This window comes from Acipenser ruthenus, chromosome 16 (assembly GCF_902713425.1).
Source record: "Acipenser ruthenus chromosome 16, fAciRut3.2 maternal haplotype, whole genome shotgun sequence".
Taxonomy (NCBI): domain Eukaryota; kingdom Metazoa; phylum Chordata; class Actinopteri; order Acipenseriformes; family Acipenseridae; genus Acipenser; species Acipenser ruthenus.
The window spans coordinates 12465148-12489986 of record NC_081204.1 but is presented as its reverse complement, the minus strand read 5'-3'; the positions used below and the strand labels follow the sequence as shown (position 1 = coordinate 12489986).

General features: G+C 39.4%; 2 protein-coding genes across 5 annotated transcripts in view; both read right to left on the bottom strand.

Annotated features, from left to right (window-relative positions):
* Positions 1 to 9505, bottom strand: part of LOC117414029 (laminin subunit beta-2-like) — a 57079-nt gene extending 47574 nt beyond the window's left edge. For both annotated transcript variants that reach the window (XM_058988829.1, XM_058988830.1), the window contains exons 1-2: positions 9413 to 9505; positions 9029 to 9108 (exon numbers count right to left, since the gene is read on the bottom strand). In XM_058988829.1, coding sequence (XP_058844812.1) covers positions 9029 to 9068 — 40 coding nt within the window. In that variant the 5' untranslated portion in view covers positions 9069 to 9108; positions 9413 to 9505. The remainder of the gene's footprint in view (positions 1 to 9028; positions 9109 to 9412) is intronic.
* Positions 9506 to 13489: 3984 nt separating this feature from the next.
* Positions 13490 to 24839, bottom strand: part of LOC117964320 (laminin subunit beta-2-like) — an 80777-nt gene continuing 69427 nt past the window's right edge. For all 3 annotated transcript variants that reach the window (XM_058988825.1, XM_058988827.1, XM_058988826.1), the window contains exons 26-35: positions 23302 to 23674; positions 21871 to 22055; positions 21010 to 21257; positions 20550 to 20756; positions 19545 to 19689; positions 18312 to 18519; positions 17578 to 17719; positions 16345 to 16521; positions 15354 to 15519; positions 13490 to 14611 (exon numbers count right to left, since the gene is read on the bottom strand). In XM_058988825.1, the coding sequence (XP_058844808.1) occupies positions 14475 to 14611; positions 15354 to 15519; positions 16345 to 16521; positions 17578 to 17719; positions 18312 to 18519; positions 19545 to 19689; positions 20550 to 20756; positions 21010 to 21257; positions 21871 to 22055; positions 23302 to 23674 (1988 nt within the window). In that variant the 3' untranslated portion in view covers positions 13490 to 14474. The remainder of the gene's footprint in view (positions 14612 to 15353; positions 15520 to 16344; positions 16522 to 17577; positions 17720 to 18311; positions 18520 to 19544; positions 19690 to 20549; positions 20757 to 21009; positions 21258 to 21870; positions 22056 to 23301; positions 23675 to 24839) is intronic.

The following is a 24839-nucleotide window of genomic DNA, read 5'->3' as shown; positions in this document are numbered from 1 at the left end:
TCACTCCCCAACACTAATCCAAGGAATTTCAGCTCTAATTGTGAAATTTCAGGGAGTGACCGACCCATCCAAGCCAAGTGGAATATCCTCTGTACACACCAGTACCAAGCTCCACAGACAAGCTTAATTCATTAGGAAGAAATCACTTCCAATCGGAGAGAGACATGCCAAGCACTCAGACTCAGAAGAACAGTGGGGGCCTGTTCCCAATGGAAAGAGTGTAGTTCTGCAATATTTACCAAACTAGAACCAAACAACTGTGTATTTTTATTGAAGGTATCTTCAAGACAACATTTGAGGACACTGAAAAAAGACTTTTCATTGAAGCGTTGCATTTTGTAGATTTAGTATTTCTGAATTCAGCACTATTGAGTATTTAATAGTTATGGGCAAAAGTAATTTAGTATTAGTTTTGTAACATTAAAAGTACAGTGTAAAGAGAGCTTTGAAAATGCAATCTACAAATGCCAAAAGGATGCAAAATGAGATAATATTATGATATCATAAAATATGACTTGGAAGCATGTGTAGCAGGGCAGAGGCTGGGCGTCAACCGGAAACCACAAATCCTCCAAGCGAGCAGCATAACCAATATATGAAAGAGCTCATGTGTACGCATAGTTACTGAGCTTTTTATCCTCCAAACATGGTCAGGATCTGTAACGACAGCTCTCCACTAAACTGCTGGATTTAAATCTACACAGACCTGTGCAGGACTGAAGTACAGCATGTAGCGAATTCCATGAAAGCTGTTTCACCAATACACTCATTACAGCTGTCGGGAACACCACAGGGATTCTGGACTGTCATCCAATTTTTAACCCCAAATAATATAACTTTTGTAATGGGTCTTACAAACTGTACATGATCTACCTAGCGGGTTCAGTAAAATATATTAACAGACAAGACACCCTGTAAAGCTATACAGCAGAACATGATGACGAGGGCTTCAGAACAAGCTAAGTAACAGAGACTGGCCAGCTTAAATGCCGTAGACCAATTTAAATACCTTATGGCTTTTACACTTGGCAGTTATTGCTAGCAATTAACTGTAACTTCAACATCGTAGCGGTTTTTGTTTTGTTTTGTTTTGTTGTACTTTTACTTCAATCACTGTATAGGATCATCTCAACATGGAAATGCGCTGTCAGCAAAATAATGCATCACCTACGTTTAGTTAAAACATTTTTAAAATAATCACAGTCCCAAAGACAATCTTTACTTAAAATAATCAAGCCTCCTCTTCCAAACTCCACTTTTCTTTAGACGCTGCCATCTTGCAATGACAAGTAAAATGATGTCAGGTAGAAAAGCTGCAGGTAATACTGATTCCGACTCTCTCGTCAAGAGCTCGTTATATTGCACTAGGCAATTCAACAGCAATTTGAGTACTAGCAATTATTGACAAGTGTAAAGCCACAGCTCATTAAAATCACAGATTCATCTGTTTGTATGGAAAGTCAGATTATTAATACTTGAGGAATACTTGAGGGATCTGTGATTACACAGGAAACTTCAGATTTTACTGTAATTTTCCAAATGTCTCTACTGGGAGTTATAAGGGAGCGGCAGTGGTTTTAGCATTATAGGTTTTAGCAGTAGAGGAACATGTTGTTTCTCTTGAAAGCTACTTGCTAAAAAGGCAAGATTCTGCCGTGACTAACAGCACTGGTCATCTTCAAGCTCTGTTATACACTAGCTCTTAAATCATAACTGAAATAAAAAAGGAGCCTTTTCTCCGTAAGGTGTTTTTCCAACAATTCTCTAGTGTCAGCCGTCAGAAATAGGTCCAACTAAATCTAAACCTGTATTTAAATCTTAGCTCAATTTGCTGATTTTGGGCTAGTTGTACTTTAATTTAATCCTCCCCACTTTCATGCAGGTCGTTTTATCAGAGCTACCATGGGAAAAAAGTATTTCTTTTTATACAGCCCACAGAACTCAATGACAGCCAAATTGCAAGGTGCTCTTTTTAAAAAGGGAGAAGGCTTTGAAGTTCTACCATGCAGAACCAGTGGAGACTACCAAGGGGCTTCCTTATTGTCTACCAGTCTAGCATCACACTATTGTCCCAAGTGGGCTGGACAAATTGGAGGCCAGGAAGCTGGAGCTACATTCCCCAGATAAAGAACAACCACGAATTTGCTGAGAACAGCTGTGCGATACAGAAGACCCTCTGGTTTCAAAATGAGAAGCCCGTCTGTAGGGGTGAATTGTGGAAAAAAGGAGAAACCTGCTAACGATCAGACATACAGGGCCAGGAACACCTTCATTTAAATAAAAAATAATCTGAATTTCACAAGCATTCAAGACTGTGAAAGACAGTGTTTATGGGAGAAGTTATGAAATTGTCCCCTATAAACCATTGTGAAAGCATGGCAGTGTAATATAGCATAGTGAAAGCATGGTTAAACATAGGTAAGCACTGTAAAGCTCAGAGAGGTACAGTAAAGCATATTAAAAAATCAAACCAAAGTAAACTAGGGTAAATGCATAGTAAAACGATGGGAAACTTGTAAGTAATACCTTTGTTCATTAATACATATAATAATTCTGCTGAATACAGGCAGAGACGGTGGGGTTTACAAACACGGCTACAGTAGACCCACGTTAATCCGTGCAGATTGGGACTGATTTGAGCCTGAATTAGTGTAAAACACGGATTAGCCGAAATTGAGTTTACTGTGTTGGAAATCTATCAATTGAAAACTCCAAAAATGCAATAATACAAATAAAATAGTGTCCCAACAACGGTCAAAATATATACTGTACATAATCAGCGTTGTTCAGAGGCAGAGAGAGCTGGTTTAAAAATGTCACTGATCTTTAATTGTCATAACTGCCCTCCATATTCAGCTGCCAGGATAAGAGAGTCTCAAATCTGCTTTCTGCTCGCTTGTCACTGGTTTCAGTAACTACAAGACAGTACTATCCATTGGCTTGCACTATACTGTACTCAATTTAATTGAATTAAATGATGACCGTCCACAGCCGCACAGATATGCTGACTTCCGCACTAATAAAGCACGCAAATACCCACTTCCGCATAGATCAGATGATTTCTGCACTAATACATTTTGATGATGTACGGTATTAAATCACACAGAAGCACAGATTAACGGGAGTCTACTGTATTAAGAACCTGAATTTAGATCAAAGAGGCAGCAGGCACACAGTACAGTTCAATATTAAATCACATCCATGGATTACCAACAAATCATACCAGAAGCTGGAAGCAAGTGTGATTATTTAACAAATAAACCAGAAACTGAAACTTACACCAGCAAACAGTTAAAACTGTATTTTGTTGAACAGAAAAAATATATCTAGGCAACTTTAGAATCAGGCTAAAACCAACAAACACATTTTGGAGGGTGTATTTAATGCCAACACAAGTTTATGCAGTCAATCAGAGCTGTATTTTTAAGATTGAATCTCCCCTCCCATGTTCATATGCAATAAGGTCTGAAGTGATTCAATGCTGTATTAATCTGGTAGCTCTGTGTTCCTTTGCAGGTTCTCTGACAGGTCAAGCATGGTAACGGCATGGGAATTGAACTGCAGACTCACCCCGAAGAGAGTGATGCAGCCCGGGCATGAGTGGAATCATGAGTGGAATCATGAGTGGGGCAGTGTACTGTATGGAAGGTCGCTATGCTACAGCCCATGGTGGTGATGTAATATGAGTAAGTGTTTCAGATTCCATCAATCCACCCCCAGAAAAAAAACAAAACACTATTACTCCAACTTTCCATCTCTGAAACATTACCTCATGAATACGTAGGTCCCTGTGATCTAAACCCCTCAATTCTTATAAAAGTGTACAACAGTCATTCTGTGTGAGATTGCAGTTTTTCCATGCTTTTCCCATGGGTTGTAGTATGCATTTAAAATAGTTTACTGTTTCTTTTTAATATGATGTCGAATGCCTCTCTGTGCTTTACAATGTATGCTTTATTACACATTGAATACAGTACAGGTGCCTCCACTGCCCCTCATTTAGGATATGTACCCCAGGGAGTTCATGGGCAGCAGTGTGGAGTAGTGGTTAGGGCTCTGGACTCTTGACCGGAGGGTTGGGGGTTCAATCCCAGATGGGGGACACTGCTGCTGTACCCTTGAGCAAGGTACTTTACCTAGATTGCTCCAGTAAAAACCCAGCTGTGTAAATGGGTAATAGTATGTAAAAATAATGTGATAACTTGTGACAATTGTAAGTCGCTCTGGATAAGGGTGTCTGCTAAGAAGTAAATAATAATAATAATAATAATAATAAATCACTTTAGGGAGTTAAAACATGTATTTGCACTAGGTAAGCAGTCAGAACCACAACAGAAAGCCATCTCCTCTACCCTCCTTTCAGATTCCCTGAGTGCCCAGACAACCACTAACCCTTTGCGGTCCTATGTCGGACCTGGTCCGACATTGCAATTATTCCTATCCGGTCCAATGTCGGACCCTGTCCGACATCATCAAAAAGACGCAAAAAACAGGTTTCTAGTTGTTTTTTCTCTGGAAAAAGCCGAGAAAACCATTCAATGGCCGAGTGGGAGTGACAGGAGCCGAGACAAGCCGGAAAAAAAAGGGTGTATCTCATGATTAGTCATACTTGCCCCTGGCATCAGATAACGGCGGCCATAAGGAAACAAGCTGGCTGCAACTGCATCAGCGCTCAGAGAATATCACAGATATTTGCAGAGCTCTTTTCAGATGTTATAGTAATAAAATAATGACTTGGATCGCATTATTGAGGCGTTTGGTGATAAAACAAGTGATCAGATGATTGATCGGTATGTACGACTATTATTTTTATTATTTATTTCTTAGCATATGTGAAAGCTATAGCGAACGAAAGGGTGGGGCGGGGCAGGAGATGCCTAGTGAGTGCTTTGTTGATATGCAGAGCCTTTTAAACCCGTTTGACTGTGGAAAAAAAATATTTTTAAACAGCGTGTCTAAAATTAACTGCGCGTGTGAAAATAAATTGGACCTGACGCGCCTGACACGCACTTAATAAATGGACTGCAAAGGGCTAAACTCACTCTGCCAGCTCTCTCAGCCTGAACATGTTGTACTCTCAGGGCACTGGCACTCTACAGCCGCCATTGTTTCAAAAGCTCCATTGCTGGCTGCTCAACACCCAAGATCAGCAGCACATTCCTGACATTTCGCTTCCTGTAGGATTTTCACATTACTGTCAGGGGACTTTCACCTGGTCCAGAGCTATTAAAGGATTTGAGTAAAAGCCGGTTGTTCCATTTGCTAAACATCAAAAGACCAGAAGCCAAATGAAATTGCCTGAAGGAGATGTGGTTGAATAAAATGGATATGTTCTTGACTTGGATCCAAGGCTCACACGCCTTTTACAAGCCACCCTCGTCTCTTTCATCTGCATGCATTCATCTCAACAATGATTAAGTCATCTTTGTCTGCACTGTATTTAAGCAGGGATTAAAGAAAGCCCGCTGAAAAGCAATTTGCCGTATCTAGCCATATATAAGTAACCTCACATTGTGTAGGTTTGGATCTGAATTCAAAAGGTTGCCCAAGCCATACAACGGAGGTTACAGCAGTATAATGACCCATTCCCATTTCAGTTGATATCAGACAGTGACTGACCTGCTACACAATGCCCAGCTCTCTCAGTATTATTTGAGTGGAAATAGGTTTCTATTGTCCAGTGTTTTCTGTGATTTGGCCAATGTGTTTTTGTTTTTTGCAAATGTGGTCATTCCATGAAAAGGACACGTTGGTTAATGCACTGTATTTTGGGATGAACTGGTTGCATTGGAACCTACCAACAAACTCCTTGTAAAGTCACATAGATCTTTATGCTATGCCATGTTTGTTGCTGAATAGCTGCACACAACTTTCACACAGCTTAAAATCTCTATACAAAAATCACTGTTGCTGAGACACAGGCAAACATGAAAGTCAGCAAACATTTACAAGATACTTCCGATTTCATTTACTGGTTGATCTGAAAACTGTATTAAATTGAAGGGTTTTTTGTATTGTTCCTAAGATGTGTAATATACAGTGTGTTTACGAATTGTGCTGTTGAGGAGCTTATAAGAAGATAAGAAAGTTTACAAACTAGAGGAGGTCATTCAACCAATATACAGTATGTTCGTCTGGTTCCTAGTGCTGTAGCTAAGCCATCTAAAATGTTTGTCAAGTCGGGTCTTAAAGGATCCCAGTGATTCTGCCTCAACATGACTACCGTGTAGGTAACCCAACCCAAACCCTCACCACTCTCTGTGTGAAGAAGTGCCTCCTACCCTCTGCCCTGCTATCTACACTTAAGTTCCAACTATGTCCTCTCGTCATTAAAGTATTGGCTAGAGTTAACTTTGTCCTACTAATTTTTATAATTAGTTTGTTCAAGTTTGTATCATTATACCATTCATCCTCTCTTAGCTTTTAATTACTTTTTAAATGAACCATTAGTAGTAAAACATAACCACACCTTAATAAGCCTCTTACACTGATAAAAACATGTATTTATTTACTTTTACAAACAATCTTGTTGCCTAGTGTCATGGAGTCAGTACAGTCCCAATCAACCCCCTGACAACCTATACAAATCAAACAACTAGAACCCCACAAAAAATGCCAAGTTAAATAGAAAGGCAAAGCCATCAACTAACGTTTAAACTCAACTCAAACAAAACCTTTTTGGGAAACTTGATCCAGCCCAGCAGCTGGACAGACTTCATTATCATTGGACAGGCTTGCATTAAGCTTTCCTTGCGAGCCAAAAATAAAATAAAGAGGACGGTTTAAATGTGCACAGAGCTGAGAATAAGAATAACTCCTTCTAAGAGGCATCTGGGGCTTGGGCTGTAAATAACATTGCATTGCACTTCTCTGTTTAATTTGTGACAAGTGCAAGAGAGAATCCAGGGCAAGGCTGTATCCAAACAGATAATAATAATTGTAAACATTGAAGATTCACTGAGAAACGAGGGCCTCTTTTTCACCTTGAACGCATCTGTGCTGGAGTGTGTCCATCCATTTCAAAGCCTGCTTAACAAGGGTCTGTGCAGCTTTCAAACAGCGTAACCCATTCAAATATCCATGCCTGTAACATTTGGAATCAGCTTGAAACATATTTATAAACCTCATGGATTGCCTCAGCTGCAGGTTCTGAGTAGTTCATTATCCTATGGTAGATACTCTCTGCTTTAACAGCAAATTAAAACAACTATACCTAAAACCACCTTTTAAGAATGACCATTTACAAAAAGATTATGCTGTAGCATTATACTGTACAGCCATTCTACAGTCACTCTACTAACTGGCCTTTGGTGTTACCACAGTCAATTATCTTGTAGGTAATGACACTGCGTCACACATAAGGTCTTGTGATTCGGATCCACTGAAGAATCTGTGCTAAAGAATGTCCATACATACTGCCCTGTTGTGTGGTTATGTATCTGTTATAATATGCTGTGGTGCTATGCAATATCCGAGATATTTCTCTAAGTACTATATTATATTTTTGTTCATTGAAAACGTGAAAATCATTGAAGATGTGAAATAGCAGGCCTGCATAGGCCACAGAGAATCCCTGTGCTCAAGTAATAGCAGGAAACAAAACAAGAGGGAAAACAGGCTAACAGAAATAAAAAATATATTTTGGGAAAGTGGGTGTCTGGTTTAAAATGCAGTTTGTGATTAAACTAATAAAACGTTTTTAAAAAAGGCAGTAAACAAGTGAGCACAACCAGAACCCAATGAATACCAAACTGCCTCTGTTAAAAACAGTTCCTTAACGACAGATGCCATGGTGTAAAAGTGAACACTGGAATTTCTGAAGCTGAGCGCTCCTTCTTCAGACAAGACACTCTGGATATTTTTTAAGCTCTGCAAAGATTGAAAACCACCAAGCGGTAAACTGCTAGTCACAGAAAACAAAAAATCTATTTGGTCTAAGCTATAACATACTGCACCCTGGCATTCAGGCAGTATTCTTGTAGTAATACTGATATATACATGTGTGTGACTTGTTATAATTCTGTTGAAAACTGACATGCTTTGTTCAACAGAAGTGAGTATTCAGCACCTGAGTATTTAAAGTTAAGCATGTAATATATAGAGGGTGTGAGGAAAGGGTTAGGGAACATGATAGATGCTATTCAGGGAAGAGGAATCAAGGGTTCTATATTAGAATCTACTGCATACTGTGACTGGGACTGCATTCCAGGGCACACAATAGCCCCAAGTCCTGACAGAAGCATAGACTCAACTGTAAATGCTGCTACAATTCAGCTAAAACACATAATGGTAACAGAATTTACGTGAGGATTAATGTCTTCCACCTAGTCCAATCTGTGTATTAGTATACTACCTTAGTAATGCACTATTAATACAAAGTATTAGACATATGGTATACAAAAATCACATATTCACTATAGCTAAGAGTTTTAAAAATGTAATACGTTGTAGGCTATTTACAAACCTTTTGAAATTAAAAAAAGCAATAGGACTAGCACCGGTTGTGATTAATACTGCTAAAAAAAACCCTAATAATAATAATAATCAAAGTAGATCGACTTGACACAGCAGCGAGCGTGATACAAAGTAACAAACATTACACTTGTAAAAATATCAACAAACAACACGCCACTGTGTGCCTACTACAAATACATATTTGCCTACAAATATATATTGTTAGTAACAAATCTAAACTAAACCATTTTCTTTTCTTTTTTTTGTTCAGCAAAAATGCAATCGATCGCATCTTTGCACATTTATATGCCATACAATAACCTACTGCTTTTACAGGAAAAGTAACTCTACGTTTACATTTTATCCATGCAAAAACAAAATGTGTATCATTATTATTATTATTATTATTATTATTATTATTATTATTATTATTATTATTATAAAGCAAAGGAAACGCCGGACTCATTTTTGTCAGGTGAACACACACATCAACTGAAATCTACCGCTTCCAGGACTAGACATTGCAGCACTTCCCTCTACGTTAAATTGATGTATTAATAATAATTGTACTTACCACATAATAATAATAAGAGTATCTCCCTCATGCCTTTCATAAACGTGCTGTTATATATAAACCTATGTTCCCGTTAAAACCTGAAATATAAAAAAGGACTCGTCAATCAGTGGAAAAACCTTACAACAGATTGAAACTGATCACAGTCCTCTGGAAGTAAAATCATTTCTGAAAAGTTGTTTTAGGCTAAAGAAAAAAAGGTATTTAAGCTTTTTAACTAAAAAAACCCTGCAATTTGGTAAAAACCAATTCATGGGAAATGCACGTTTGGGAAATACAGTAACAGCAGGCACAAAAAAGTGTGCTTCCTTACAGTGCATTTTAATGTACACTTTAACGTGCTAGTAATAACATATACAATACACAACCATCACGCTTACTTACCAATGGGCCTCGTATCCCCGACTATAAACTGCAGTGAAGCAGATCGCACTGTTATTTAAAGTGCCTGAAAACTTTTGACAAAAGTTGAGAGCAAAAGTTGTAAAATGAAAACTATGTGATGGATCTTACGGATGGGACTGATGAGAAAGGGGGATATCAAGAGCTTTGAGTGATTTAAGGTTCATGGCTCCCGTCACTAAACATTTAATACAGCTTATTGCTTTTCAGGGTTTTTTTTAAAGCCTGCATTTTACTTTAGATAATAGTTTTCCTGCTGTTTTGTTTGTTTAGTTTTTTTTTTTTTTTAGTTAAGCATTAGCTTGGAGTTTTCTTATTGGTGAAAAACAAAACTCTACACTTCGTGTCTACTGTCCTTTGCTATTTAATACACAAACCATGTAAAGGTTCTGCAGTGTGTATTCCTGTTGCAGGCCACTTGAAACTCCACGTCGGGTTTTCCTAATGGCCTCTTCCAAGTTGGGCTCTGAGTCTGAGCAGCGTTCTCAGGCTGGAATGTGCTGAAAAGTCCCTCTGATCTGCACAATGAAATACTTTACCTCCGTCCCCGGGTCGGCTCAACAGGTACAGCTAAAAAAGACGTAGTTAGTAAGATGTATGATGTGTAGTTTTCATTATTTTATATTGAAGTTATCCACGTCTTAATTAATTAGAACTTAAAAAAAACTTATTATTTGCTCTAGAAAGAGTGCAAAGACGAGCAAACAGAATTATTCCGGGTTTAAAAAGCATGTCGTATGCAGACAGTCTAAAAGAACTGAATCTATTCAGTCTTGAACAAAGAAGACTACGCGACGATCTGATTCAAACATTCAAAATCCTAAAAGGTATAGACAATGTCGACCCAGTGGACTTCTTTGACCTGAAAAAAGAAACAAGGACCAGGGGTCACAAATGGAGATTAGATAAAGGGGCATTCAGAACAGAAAATAGGAGGCACTTTTTTACACAGAGAATTGTGAGGGTCTGGAACCAACTCCCGAGTAATGTTGTTGAAGCTGACACCCTGGGATCCTTCAAGAAGCTGCTTGATGAGATTCTGGGATCAATAAGCTACTAACAACCAAACGAGCAAGATGGGCTGAATGGCCTCCTCTCGTTTGTAAACTTTCTTATGTTCTTATGTTCTTATTTACTATTTACTAATAGTTGTTATTAAATTCTAAAAACTCTCCCGTGAAAGAACAATAACATTTTAAAATACATTTTTTTTCTATTTTAAATTACAATTCACTATTAAAAGTACATTGCATATAGTATCCACTTAAAACAAAATAAAACAAGCTACGAAAAGGCAAAACAATATAACATTCTTGGAGGTGTTTATTAGTAGACAGGAGTGTATACTGCAGGCTAGAAAAGGGTTAATGTAAACTGCAAGGATAGAAATCCACCACATATTGCATTCTTGAAATAAATGACACTGATGGTTACCACTCAATGGTGTATTTAAAATAATATGAGAAAGGTTTGACAAGAAGTCAATGGAAGAAACGTTTTCATAGGTTTCTTTTGATACCACTAGTAACACCACATTCACATGGGTTCTCCTTGCTTCTCAAGCAAAACTCTTCATATCATATTTATTTTTAGAATGCAATGGGAAATGTGTCTGAACATAGCAGTGCTCAAAGCAATGGAAAATATATTACAGTATGCAGAGTATTTCAGAACACAAGTGAGGCAATGTTTTGTGAAGACATTCAAGATGTGGTAAACATGAAAAACCATGAAGAGAAACGACAGGAGTTCCCACGACTGAATCCTCTGGGAAGGCACTGATTAAAGAACAGCTGTTTTAACACAAGATGTGATACACAATGTAAGGGCTTCAGTACCTTAATAAGCAACTTGCTAGGGGGCTGACGATCACAGACTATAGTTATCTTTACTAATGCATTCTTACTATTGTTTACAATCACTTTTGTATGTCATTTTCTGTTTCAGCTATTACGTCCTGGTAGTTTTTTGAAACTCAGAAGTTTAAAGCACCCCTGTGGCCTCAGAAGAGCTCTGAAACATATCTTCTCTCTTAAGTACAGCCGGTACACCAGAGTGTAACCATTAACCTGTCCCCCAGCAACACTCTGCCCCCTAGTGGATGTACGAAATACATCAGTAAGGCACCAGAATGTGATGTATGTAACAAAACAATAAACAAAAGTGATTCTACGATAGTTATGTTTATTGATATTTCAGACCTGTGTATTTCTTTTGTGTATTTGAGCATCTTATTCGGTTATTCTGATAGATAAAAATATGGTTTTCCACATGGCAGGATTGCTAATTTACGAGCCTGTCATACCTTTTACATCTGGAGACCTTGGTTTGATTAAGTAAATGTGTTTAAGTGTAACAAATCTACCAACCATCACACGTGAATCCATAAGCAAATACAGTTGTGTCAATCTGTTATTTGGTGTTATGTTTATTTTATTTGTTATTTCAAACAAACAAAAACAGTGTTTTCACCCCTTATTTGCCATTCACAAGGAGACATGGAGCTTCATGTCTAAAGTGTTTATGCTGAAGGGCCCTCAGTGAGATGGCAAGGCTGTGAGTTAGCGTCACTGGTATTTTCACCTGCTTCATGAATGTGCCAACTGTCTGAGTCATCTGTGATGTTCAGAAATGAAAACAGAATTCTACATCTAAACCCATGTAAAAAAAAGTGGTTTAATTTAATCTTTTATAGTCCTGCTGTGAGTGAGGATGGCATACAAAGTGTAACTGCAGTAAAAGTGGGATTTAATGACCAAGTTTATAATAGTCCTCTACACGAGGCATTAACAGGAGGGAGTCTATCTCCTGAGGAGATTCAGGGACAACAGAGAGGAAGGTTTTAGAATATTGAGTTCCCCCTACTGGAGACAGAGAAGTATCACATCCCGATTGAATTTTGAACTGAAATTTTAATGTTGCATGGTTCTGTGATGAAATAAATGTTACAGAAGCCCTGTATGTTTATTAAAGTGATACAGGAGAATATATTCCAATGTGATATTTGATAATCCCCTAATTAGCACACAATTACATTTCCACCACACCTCTATTAAAATGCATATACACTGTGTTAATATAGAGATGGTCCTCTATACTCACTGTGTTAGTATAGAGGGTCTCTGTTTTTACAAATCTTTTTCAGAAACAAAATGCTTATTTAGTATAACAGATTTAGAGAACACAGGACTAAACAAGTTAACTTGATTGGAACAGATCAAGTGAGCAAGAGTTAGGAACCATCCTCCTAGGTTTTGTTACAGGTTTCTAACAGTATGAATAGGTGTGGAATGGATCATTAATTCATGTTTCATATCACAAAGCAGTTCCGATGTAATTGCATTGTTATTGGAACTTAAAACTGATCTCCAGTGCACATTAGACAGCATTCACAAGTATTGTAGTCTGTGAGAATTGTCATGTGCATATCAAGCTACAGAATAGACACAAACAGGACAGGGGCTGGGTGACCCTGATACAACACACTGTACAAGCACTAGGGTAATATGTTGTGTTCGTGGATAACAAACTAATCGATATACAGCCTCATGTTAAGAGTTCTCTATTGTTCTATAAATACTGTGACGCAAGCCACTTTCAGAACCGGATGATGAAATGCACTTGATCTGATGTTTGATTGCTAAATTTCTTTGTGGAAATTTGACACAAATTTATTTATTAAGATTTTCTCTCACAGGGATAAGGCCAGCTCAATTACTCATTTTCTTGTATATATTTAATTTCTGACTGTGTGCAGCAGTGCGTCTCGGAACCTTTTTGAGGGCTTGTTTTTTTAAGTGTAGAGTACTGTCAATACAAAAATAGATTCTATTTTATCCAGTGCTGAAAAATGAGAGCTGCATTCTGTCATAGGTTTTTTTCGTGTTCAATACCCCCCCCCCCCCCCCCCCCCCCCCGCTGTTATTCACTTTAAAGCCTACACTGTTATTGATAACCTGACACTGCATTGCAGAGTAAAAGAACAGCCTGCAGCTGCCGAGCCACAGTGCTCTCTGTTGTTTATTGAATTACAGAAATTGCATTTTGTTATTTTTATACTGTTTTTTTATAACGGTTTTTATTGCAATTACTCAAATACTGTTGCCATAGATACACATAACATAACCCATAACCTAGATCAGGTTTACACAGAAGGAAGAAAAAAAAAACATTACTTAGTACTAGAGCAGCATAAAGGTTAATTCGATTATTCAGATTGGTGCTGACTGGGCTAATTTGCCCATTCCAATTTAAACAGCTGAAGCAATAGGTGAATGGATCGGAGCTGCAGAGAGCAGCAATCTGCACAGATTCAAACAGCTGTTTCTGCAACTGATTAAACAAGATTGGTTAACCAAATCAATGTAAAATTAGGTCACCGTGATCTACGTCCACATACAATCTCATCAACATTGCAGTTTCGTCAAAATCAGAAAAGAAGGCACTGTGGAAAAGTAGGTCACTGTGACCTAGGTTTACACAATGTGGAATGTAACAAATGTCCATGCAAAGTCTCAAATACAGGTCTTGGCTCAGGCAAAAGGAGATAGTCCTGACTGAGATTAAAACTGGGTGAAGAGTACATACGTATGGGTTTGTTGACTGCATTCCGGTTGACAGTAAGCAGAGAAAACAAAAGCAGAATTAAAGAAAACTCTATAACCAAGTAACCCAAAATCCCATGTCCAGGCTATCTGACCTACAGAGAACCTTGTTCAATCACTGGAGTTATTTACCCCATTCCTGTACCTCCATATTGCTTTCATGTTGCTGTGAGGGCCTAATAAAACACAAATGCCCAATATGTAATCTAAACCTTGGGAAATGGTTCAGCCAGGTTTAGAAACAGCATTCAGCATCACGGTATCTGCATTGACCTGAACTGTAGTTATTATCACCCCTTGAGAAAGAAGAGGACAGTCAACATGTTTGTAGTACACAGGCCTTTCCCAGAAAGGAACAGTTGTCATGGAAATGGTTGAAAGGTGTTGACTGACTGGTGAAGATTGTGTCAGGTGACAGGGGGCTGCTTCTCCTCTCCTGGCTACGAGCAGGTGCTGTACTGCGTCACGTTGCTTCGAATAATGTTCCTGATGCTGGTGATGTTCTTCTCCAGATCTATCAGCTCCTTGGCTTGCGCTTCCATCCTCTTCTCGTTCCTCCCAAACCTCTTCTCCAGTTCTAAGTGGGGGAACAAAACATTAAAAAACATGAAGATGCGTACTCTTACTCATTCGCTTAAACGCTTGTCAAGCAGAGCTCTAACAATCGATTATTGATTAATATGGCTTTTACTTTGCAAGCCTCAATTAATCATTCATGGATCTATTAATCAAAGCAATACCCTGTTTGGAGTCTCACACCTCATGCAGAAGCTCTTATAAAAGTTTAGCACAGTAAATCTGTACTGTAATTTTGCCGTTTCCCCATGGTTATACTATGCATTTACCATAATTTACTATGTTTTTTTTAATATACTTTACCATTATTATTTTCTTAGCAGACGCCCTTATCCAGGGCGACTTACAATTGTTACAAGATATCACATTATTTTTACGTACAATTACCCATTTATACAGTTGGGTTTTTACTGGAGCAATCTAGGTAAAGTACGTTGCTCAAGGGTACAGCAGCAGTGTCCCCCACCTGGGATTGAACCCACAACCCTCCGGTCAAGAGTCCAGAGCCCTAACCACTACTCCACAGTGCTGCCCTTACCATACCTCTCTGGGTGTTCCAATGTTTACCTATGCTTTGCCATGGCTTCACTTTATTACACTGTGCTATGCTTTTACTTTGAGGCATTGATTAACACAGGCATTAATCTATGTCCATAACTATTACCTGTCAAATTCATCAGTATGAATTCAATCAATCCTATTCATTCTCAATACATTTGCTTGTAGAATTAGCCTAAACATACCATCTAACTGCTTCATGTCCTTATTGGCTTTCTTGAGCAGTTCCTCTGCTTCCTTCTTGATGTTGGTTGCTCTCTCAGTCACGCTACCTATACTGCTGGCTCCATCGCCCAGTCCGCCCACCTTTCCTTCCAGCTCTTTGTACTTCAGCTCCACCTCCTCTAGATCCTGATCAAGCACAAGATCAAACCAATACATTCAAAAATACATTAAACCCCATGCCCAATTATTTTTACCCTGGTTTTTCTCTACAATTTAGAATGTCCAATTATATCACCTGACTGCACCCCCCTACCTTCAAGAGCTCAGGAGAACTGAAGGCCAGTGGGTGTCCTACAATCCCACCACCAATCCAACCCTGCAGGCGTCCGTTTGAGCTCATTGGTCCAGTAGGAGTCACTGCAGTCCCTGCCAATTTTGCCTCCCAAACCCGTGGGAGTGCTATGACCTATGCACATTCCTTGTGAAGAGCAGCAATTTTGCATAGCCAGTAGCCACAAGGCAAACCTGCTTTTCCCTGACTGTATCACTCATCCTGCATACCACATGCCTTTACCAGGTGAGCACGTCAGATACCTTTTACATATTTAAGAAGGTTCTAAACGTATTAGCCCTAAAACTACCTCTGGAGAACGTATACAAAATGGTATGTCAACAATGCATAACTTGATAAAGTACCTAGAATGCCCAACTATGGAATGATACAGTGTAAAGACACTAAGGAATTATATCTTATTGCAGGACAGACTATAACTAGCAACACTTGCTGGCATACTATTAACACTAAAATAAACTTTCTCAGTGAAGGCATTGAAAAGACTTCTTGTTGAAACATTTGTCAAGAAATGTCTTTTATTATTTTGACATGTAGCACTAAGAGGAAACTGGCATAAACAGGTTGAGAGGCAGTGGGATAAGCCAACGCATACTATGTACTTTTCATTAGGAAGTACCAGAAGAGGAATATAAACCCCATGTGGGATGGAATCTGACCTTGTCCAGCCCCGTTGCTGCCTCGGTTGCCTTCTCCGATAGGGTCTTGGCTTCTTCAGCCATCACTCGGTTCTGCTCCGTCTTGTCGCGCACAGACCCTGCCTGCTTGGACAGGTTAGCCAATCGCATCATGGCATCCATCTGTTTATCTTCAATGCCTTTGAGCTTGCTTGTGAGCTGTAATTATCGAGGAGAAGATCAAAATAGAAACCCACTCTAGAGGAGAGGTTATGTGACTTGGAGATAGGAATTAGAAAAGATATATACAGTCAATGTAATGTCACCATTAATAAGCAGTACAAACATGAATTTGTGTGTATGCCCTTATAAAAAGTTTACCATAGTAAAAGCACAGCAAAGTGTAATAAAACATAGTGAAAGCAAAGGCACGTAAGCATTGTAAAGAATAGCAAGGTATGATAAAGCATGTTAATAAACATGGCAAACCAGGGTAAACTATGGTCAATGCAGAGTATAGCCATGTGAAAAGCATGGCAAAACTGCAAAAATACTGTGGTAAACTTTTATAAGGTTGACATTCATTATTAAGACTTAAATGTCTAACAATGTCCTCACACCAACATTACTGGAGTTCTGCTTCCTACTGTAGGTGTGACCACTGCAGACCCCAGTAAGCTCAAGTAACCCCCTCTGGTACACCCTCTTAAAACCTTGAACTCTTCATGTCAGTGCTCAGAAAGCAGATGCTATTGTCACTGCACGGGCTTACCACTGGCCTTTCATTACTATTAATTTACTATTAAACAAATGAGCAATTACATTTTTGTACTAATGTTGTTTTTTTGTCTGCAAACATTCAAAATGGTCTTTAAAAATATGAGACTGTTGCCATCATTTTTCAGCATACTGTAGTGAATTACAGCCGAAATGAAAGAAGTGCATATGTTACTTGTACATTCCTTTAAATAGGGTAATAATATCTTTGAGGTCAAATACCAAACATCTGCTTCCTCAAATAACAGGGTACCTTAGAAGAAGGCATGCAAAAAGAGCCATGCCAGTGTGAACATGTGTGAAATAACACGTGCTTCTTTTAAAACTCCACGTATCTCTGTAAAATGTAAACTGCCTGAGAAGTATTTGTAATGCGAGAAGGCAGACTGCATGATCAGAACTCTACAGGAACAGCTCCACCATCTGTCATAATATACTAATATCCTGTTGCTGCTACAGTATATACTGAAGCACAGTGAAGAGAAGGAGGAGCCGTACCCCAGCAGTGCGGTTCAGCACGTTCTTGAGGTTCTTCTTTGCTTTTTTCAGTTCTTTCTCTGCTGTGTCTGCGGCGGAGCGGGCCCTGTCCAGAGACTCCTTGGTGATGTTCACCAGGTTTTCCACTCCATTTGCTTGGTTCCTGTCCGGACAGCAGAAACACACACTGTAAGATCGCTGCTAGTTTTCAATATCTGAGAACACGCCTCTGATACCACGCTTTATCTGCCATTAATTTGATCTGGAACCAGTTCAGTTTATTTACTAGATATTTTCTGATTTTCTTAGGAAATAAATAGAAAAAGGCTGTAAAAACATTTACCCATCATTAGCAAATTACCATGTTTATGTTTAGTTTCCTAAGACTTTATTTTCACCTTGAATCAGGTAAAGCATATTTATTCTGCTGTAGGTTCCACTGATGCCGCCTAAAGTCTTATATTCAGGTATTTAAAGCTGATCTTTAATCACTGAATACAGCTGAGGACCGAATGTGAAGCCAATATGTCACTGCGTTTGGTCTTTATCATCCAGAAACCAGTCACACTGAAAATGTGAAGTGTGGCTCTCAAACGGTTTAAAGATTTAAAAAGCGGTGACAGAGGCAAATGCTGTGCTTAGGAAAAGTGATCTGCATCCATTTCAAAGAGGATAGGGTCAGACATCTCCTCTATTACAGGGAATGCACTTGATTTGCACTGTATTTCGATTGGCTGTAGACTGAAGGAACATACTTGGCATCCTTGGCCTTCTCCAGAAGCTCGTGAGCGATGGTGAGCTGCTTGGCCGTGGCGTTAAGGACTGCGTTGACGTCGCTCAGGTTCACCATGCACTCCTTGATCTCCTGGATGGTCTTGGTGAGGTTGCTGGCGCTCACAGGGAGTGAGATGGACAGAACCTGCCGGGCCACCAGCTCGATATCCTTGGGGTCTGCTCCATCCACTGCAATAACAAAGCCAGACTGGTTTATACAAATTGCAGATGTATTTTGTCGGTACAATTTCGATTGTGTTTAGACTGATCCCCTTGTTTTTCTTTCTTGTCACCTCAGTACAAGAAAGACAATGTGGTTCATTTTAATGATGTAAACAACCACCACCCCTAACTATTATTAATCTTACTGGTGCTTTCACAAAGACATAAGCTTCAAATACAAAATACCTCCTATCTGGCACGTCAAGTTATGCACACCCCAAAATGTAATAATAGAAATCATCTAGATAATGACTAATAATATCTGCGTGATACAGCCACCAGAAAGTTCTTGGGATTGCATGATTTATTTTGAATGGAAATGTAAACATAATGACTTACAGTAATATTAACTGTGATGTAAAGTATAAATACAAAGCTGTTGATATGACAGTCTTTCTATAAAGGGATAACGGCATTGCTGTGGTGTGTTACAAGGTAATAATGGAGCCCTGAGTCAATAAAACCCAAGACTGGAAGGTGACCAAGGAACAGCAATGGCATTATCGCTATTACACTAGAACTTTTTAAAGTTACTTATTTACCTCTTTGTCTAAAATACTCATAGCAGTCCACTGAAAGAGGTAACATTTTGAGAGCAGAACTCAAGCGTTTCATTAGTAAGCAGTGCTTTTAAAGTAGATGTCTTTAATTAGTGTCATCTTTTCAGCTACTGTTATAACAGAAGGTTGATCTCCATTGAAAACAATAGGAAAGCAGTGTCTAGTTGTTCTATAATCATTAAGAATAAAGAACGTCTATAGGCTCTTAATATAGAGTACTGCTTGTATGCTGCAAGCACATGGTACCTTTAGAGGGCATTGCAATTGAATTGATTAACACACATGCAGAATGCAGTCACCTGTTAGATAAAAAGGGAAATATGCTTTTTATGAATATATGTGAAAATGTCATGTACTGTTTCAGTACATTACAATCTATATTATTTTGCTCAGAAGAGCCAGCTTCCCTACTAAACATATAGATGATCTGACCAGTCAAGAAGTCTCTAATCTTCTGGATGAATTCTCTGAGTTTCTGGTTGGAGCTCACGATTTCATCCTTGGTCCTCTGTGCTTTGGTGAGGGTCCCCTCTGCTTGGGCTTTGATGTCCTGAGTCAGTTTTGCAACATCCTGAAGCTGCAAACATCAACAATGCATCAATAGAGAGGGTTCCTGTGTGTTTACTATGCCATGGAAGAACCACAGAGGTAAACGCCTCCATGGTCCTGGCAGGACAACATCAGCAGAAAAACATTAACACCACAGACCGCAGTTCAATTAAAACATACATCCCAAACCATTCAAAATGAGAGCTTTCTGAATTGATTTGTCACAAGCGGACATGCGGTTCTTCTAGTTGAAAAACGTTTCCCTCTATAATCAGACAATAAAAACATTCAAACCAAAAATGACAGCCCTTACCATTTTCAATAGCAATGTACAAAGGGGACAATGGCAGCACAAGGGCAGCTGCAATGTGCTAGCAGAATGGTACCACAGTGGTAACTTTTTCCTATTTTACCAATGGTAACTCAATGATATGAGCAACTAGTACACACTGGAACGCCATTGCTATACAATTGCACCATGTGCTCTGATCCATTATCTGCACTCTGAAACCCAGATGTAAAGCTAGATTGTAACGCATTCCAATTGGGGCTGCCATCGGCTCCTTTAGGAGATAAAAAGATGGGAGATATGGAAATGGTTCTTGGTAGCTACTGGCTTCCTTATACGCAAAAACAGCAGAATACAGCATTTCACAGGGCGAAATAAAAAAAAACTAAGGAGAAGGGATGCTCAGTAAATATTGTTATGCCAAAAATTACACTTGCTGTTTTTTTTTTATTCTGCTGCTGGTGGAAATGAAAGGGGATGGTTTCAAATCCAACCAGCAGCTGGCAGGAAACAATTATAGACAAATGTCTGAATTAAAATGTCTACAGTCCCACACTCAGTTCTGCCCCTCAATGCTGATTAGATTAGCAGGGGAATACCTTTTTCTGGATGTTGTCCAGGTCCTGAGCAGCAGCTTCGATCTCTTTCGTCTTGCTCTCCACGAGATTCAGAGCTCTTACGGAGGCACTCAGAGTGCCGTTACAGCTCCCTCCACCGCACTTCCGGTTCCCAAAGTCATCGCGGCAGTTCGCACCCCCGCAGGGATCTTCAGCGCAGCCATTTCCATTTTTCTTACTACCACAAACCTTGAAAATAAAAATACAAACTACTGGTCAAATATTATTATTATTATTATTATTATTATTATTATTATTATTATTATTATTATTATTATTATTATTATTATGGGGTTATTTGGAATGTAACACTTACTTTATGTCCACTCTTATCATAAATGTATAATATTCATTATGCATGAAAGTAGGTAGCTGGGTCGAATCCTCAGAGGATTCTGATAACCCCATCCTGACCCAGCTTCTGATCACATAAATACAATACCTTTGCACTCAGATTGTTGATGCTCTTGTCCAGATCCTTGGTTTTCGCCTGCAACTCTTTCAGTGATTTCTTCTGTGCTGTCATGGTCCGGAAGAACTCATCCTTCTTCTTGTTCATCAGGCTCTCTGTCAAGTTCCTCGTTTCCTGTGATTGCTCCACGGGGCTGTCCGAACCCGACACTGAGGCGTTGGCTCTCCGTTCTGCATCCAGGGACTCCTGGTAGTACTTGCGGACATTCTCAAATTTCTCTGGAAAACGTGAGGGGGACAAAACCGAAGGACAGAACCCGTAAGATCTTTCATGAAGGAAACAGCTGCTCAGATGTTTGCAAATGATAAAGAGTAAACGGCCTTGACTTTGAGTTCAGGAGCTGCTCTTCATGTCCAGTTGCTTGCCACAGACATGTTTAATGTAGGTGAGATCATAAGTGTCTTTATATCAGTAAGCACCAGCACTATTTAGAGCACTGCTGTGTATTACCAGTAAAAACAAAAGGAAACTTGATCAAAAGTAGCGGATCACTAGGTGGCCCTGGCTCTTAGGTCTCCAGACAGTTTGACTGATCTAGCCTATGTTACATGTAATGAAGACCAGCTTAGGTGCGATGTGAGTATGTGAGTAATTGCAATAGAACGGTTGTGCACACATCACAAAAAGGTAAGGGGACAGTAAAAAAGAATATATGCAGATCAAAATTTCTAGCTACTTGCTCTGCAATGTTTGCACTCTGGTGTGGCTGGTGACTTGATAGCAGTCAAAACCCATCAATATCTTTCAACAGGATTCACTGTTTTCTGTATTACTTGCTAGAAAAGAGCAAGTTGAAGTTAGCGTGCAGCTACTGGAAAGTGCTGAAATTACCGCTGGTCCCTGCAGAGATGAGGTTCTCCAGCTCTCTCCGGCGCTTGGTCACCGTGTCGTTCAGCTCTCTCAGCTCAGTCTCCAGCTGGCCCAGGTGCTCTCTCTGCTGCTTCTCACCATGCATGGTGCTGTTCAGCTCTCCAGACAGCACCTGCAGCCTCCTGTCTGTCTGCACCACCTCCTTCCTGCAAAAACAATACAGCACAATTTATAAAGAAGAAGTTATCATTATCCCCTGCTGGCTCTGACGATATAGTGAAGGAGGAAGCACATTTAACATACAGTATGTATGTCGCACTTTAGAGTTTTGTATATATCAAGGGAGCCTCTTATCCTATTGCGATGAAGCTTGCTTTATTGAGTGTATTATAGTCTGAGGGTAAATGGAGGCATCTTTCCATTTGTCTGTATTCAAACTTATTTTCATGTGCATACAGTGGATGTAAGTCATGCTGAATTGCTTTTTCATGTTACTGACGGCTCCAATATACTGGTTTAATTTGTATCTTTTATACTTCCCTCAGAGCTAAGTTGAGCCTGCCAAAATAATGTGATTTAAACTCAGGACTCCAGAGATGAGAGACTGGTAGCTTTCCCCACCCACTACATCACCTTGAAATACACCTTGGCAATGAAACCATTATTCTGTGTTAAAACATGCACATGTGTTACTATAATCAACCACTAGATGTCTCAGCACCTATAATGTTTACTCGATGTAAAGAATGGCGAAAAGAGAGTCTTAACTGTATACTGTAGGTAACTCCACTGCTGGAATTCTAGGGAAGTTACATAATAAATTGAACTCCTCTGTGTATAACCAGCATGAGAACTGATTGAGTAACATCTCATTTCAAGGAAACCCTGGAATACAGCAGCAGTGCACAATCACACTCAGCTGCAAGCACAACCCTTCCAATTCATTTTTTATTATTGAAAACATTAACTGCACTGTACTAGCTACACTGTACTTCCATTTGTGTTTAATTACTTATTATATGTACTTACGATAGAATTATATGATCAGGAAAATAACCTTGTTAAATGCATAATTGTTAAAGAAATACATTATACCATCTTCATTTGCATATTATTTATTATTTATCGGTTTATTATGCCATGATATGTGTTCCTAATCACTATTTATTACGGTTTCTAACAGCCTGCTTAATAAAGTATGGAATTGCTGTAATGAGGCCAGAATAAAACAAGGCTACAGCATGTAGGAGTGTGCAGGGGAAATGTCTTCCTCCCATAAACAGTGTTAAAGATTTGCAATGGAAAATATCCAATTACCCCGACTCCTAGTCGGCATGTTTATACACACATGGGTTCAAGCAATTGCATCCCCTAGCTCATCTCAATCCCTACAAGTATCCTAAATTTCTTTACTAGCTTTTTTAATTTCAGAGCTGTTTCAGTGTACTGTACCTTAGCTGTTCTGCGGTCTGGTGGACGCTGTGGTAGAGCATCTCTCTGGACCGGTCATTGATGAGGCTCTGAATCTGAGCCAGCTTTTCCTCCAGTTTCTGGATGCGCTCCACACTGTCGTCCGAGGTCACCCCAGACTCCTGGATTTGCTTCACCTTCTCCTGGATCTTATCGAGCTCCCGCCGAAGCGTGCACACCAGCTCGTCCCACTCCTCGAAGCAGGGGTGGCAGGGCGCACACCTGGGGAAGCTGCCGGTGAAGCCACGGGCACACTGATCACAGCGGCTCCCCGTCACCCCCTTCACACAGCTGCAGTGCCCCGTCTTCCGATCGCATTGGAGCGTCAGCGAGCCAGAGGGGTCACAGTTACATGCTGGGGGGAGGAAACACAGTGTCATGATCCCAAAATGAGCACTTTTACACTGGTTCACCACACTGTCGCACCTTATTGACAGTAGTAATAAAAAGAGACTTGGAGTGATTGTAGCTCACAAAATAATTCCATAAATCTTCCTTGTTGTGCATTTCCATTCGTATATAGGTCTCAAGTGTGCAGTTTTGAAAGAAACACATTTTATAGTAATATTTTTATTATTTTAAAACATATCTGCTACACAGCTGGTTAAATAAATCTCTGTTTGCAAGCCAGTTAGTGTTGCACTTCTTCATGTCATTCACCACCCAGCTGCTTCCCAAATTGACTGACATGCTTTCAGCCAGTAACATGCTTTGGCCCAGAAGACACTGCTGAAGTAAAATGACCCAGGAAGAGCAAGTGTAACAAATTACCTGAAAAAAGGCATAGAAACTGATCACTTCCTTTAACCTAAAGTACTACCAGAGTTTTCTATGACATGCATTTCTTTAAAAACTGCACATTTGAGACCTATTTAGTTAATGGGAGTGCAACACAGGTTAGATTTATGTACTTATTTTGTTAGCTACAATTACTTAAGTCACAGAAATTAGGCAAACATTCACGCATTTGTCAAATTGTATCACTGTGTGTCTAAAATTATACATGACATTACTGACGGTCACCTTTCTTTACATTCCCAAAAGCTGCCCCAGCTTGCTCCTCTCTTGAAACCTGCTCGCCACAACAGGTACATTACTCTGTGGGCTAAAACAGGCTTGTTCTTACAACCACTTACAGCAGAAGGAGGTTATAAATGACAGTCAAGCTTTAGAGTTTGAGTATGTTATGCTGCAGTAGAAGCAGCAGCGGCGGCATGCTTATTTGACTCACAGAGTGTAGTGTAGTGGTAAGCATACCTAAAGGAAGAAGCTTTTCTCCCTACAGCTAAACCACAGCACCTTTGAGAATGTATACACACACCCTGCTGTCGACAGCTTCTGCTTTCCGATATACACAACAGGTTCAACAAAGGATGACTGTAGTTAACAAATGTACAATTGGATATGCTGCAGTGGAACAGATTTCAGTACACAATTTTAAAAACTAACTGGGGCACCTTTAGACGTATAGGCGGCCAACTAGCTTTGAAACCTTTGAAATGTAGCTATAGGTAGGCTAA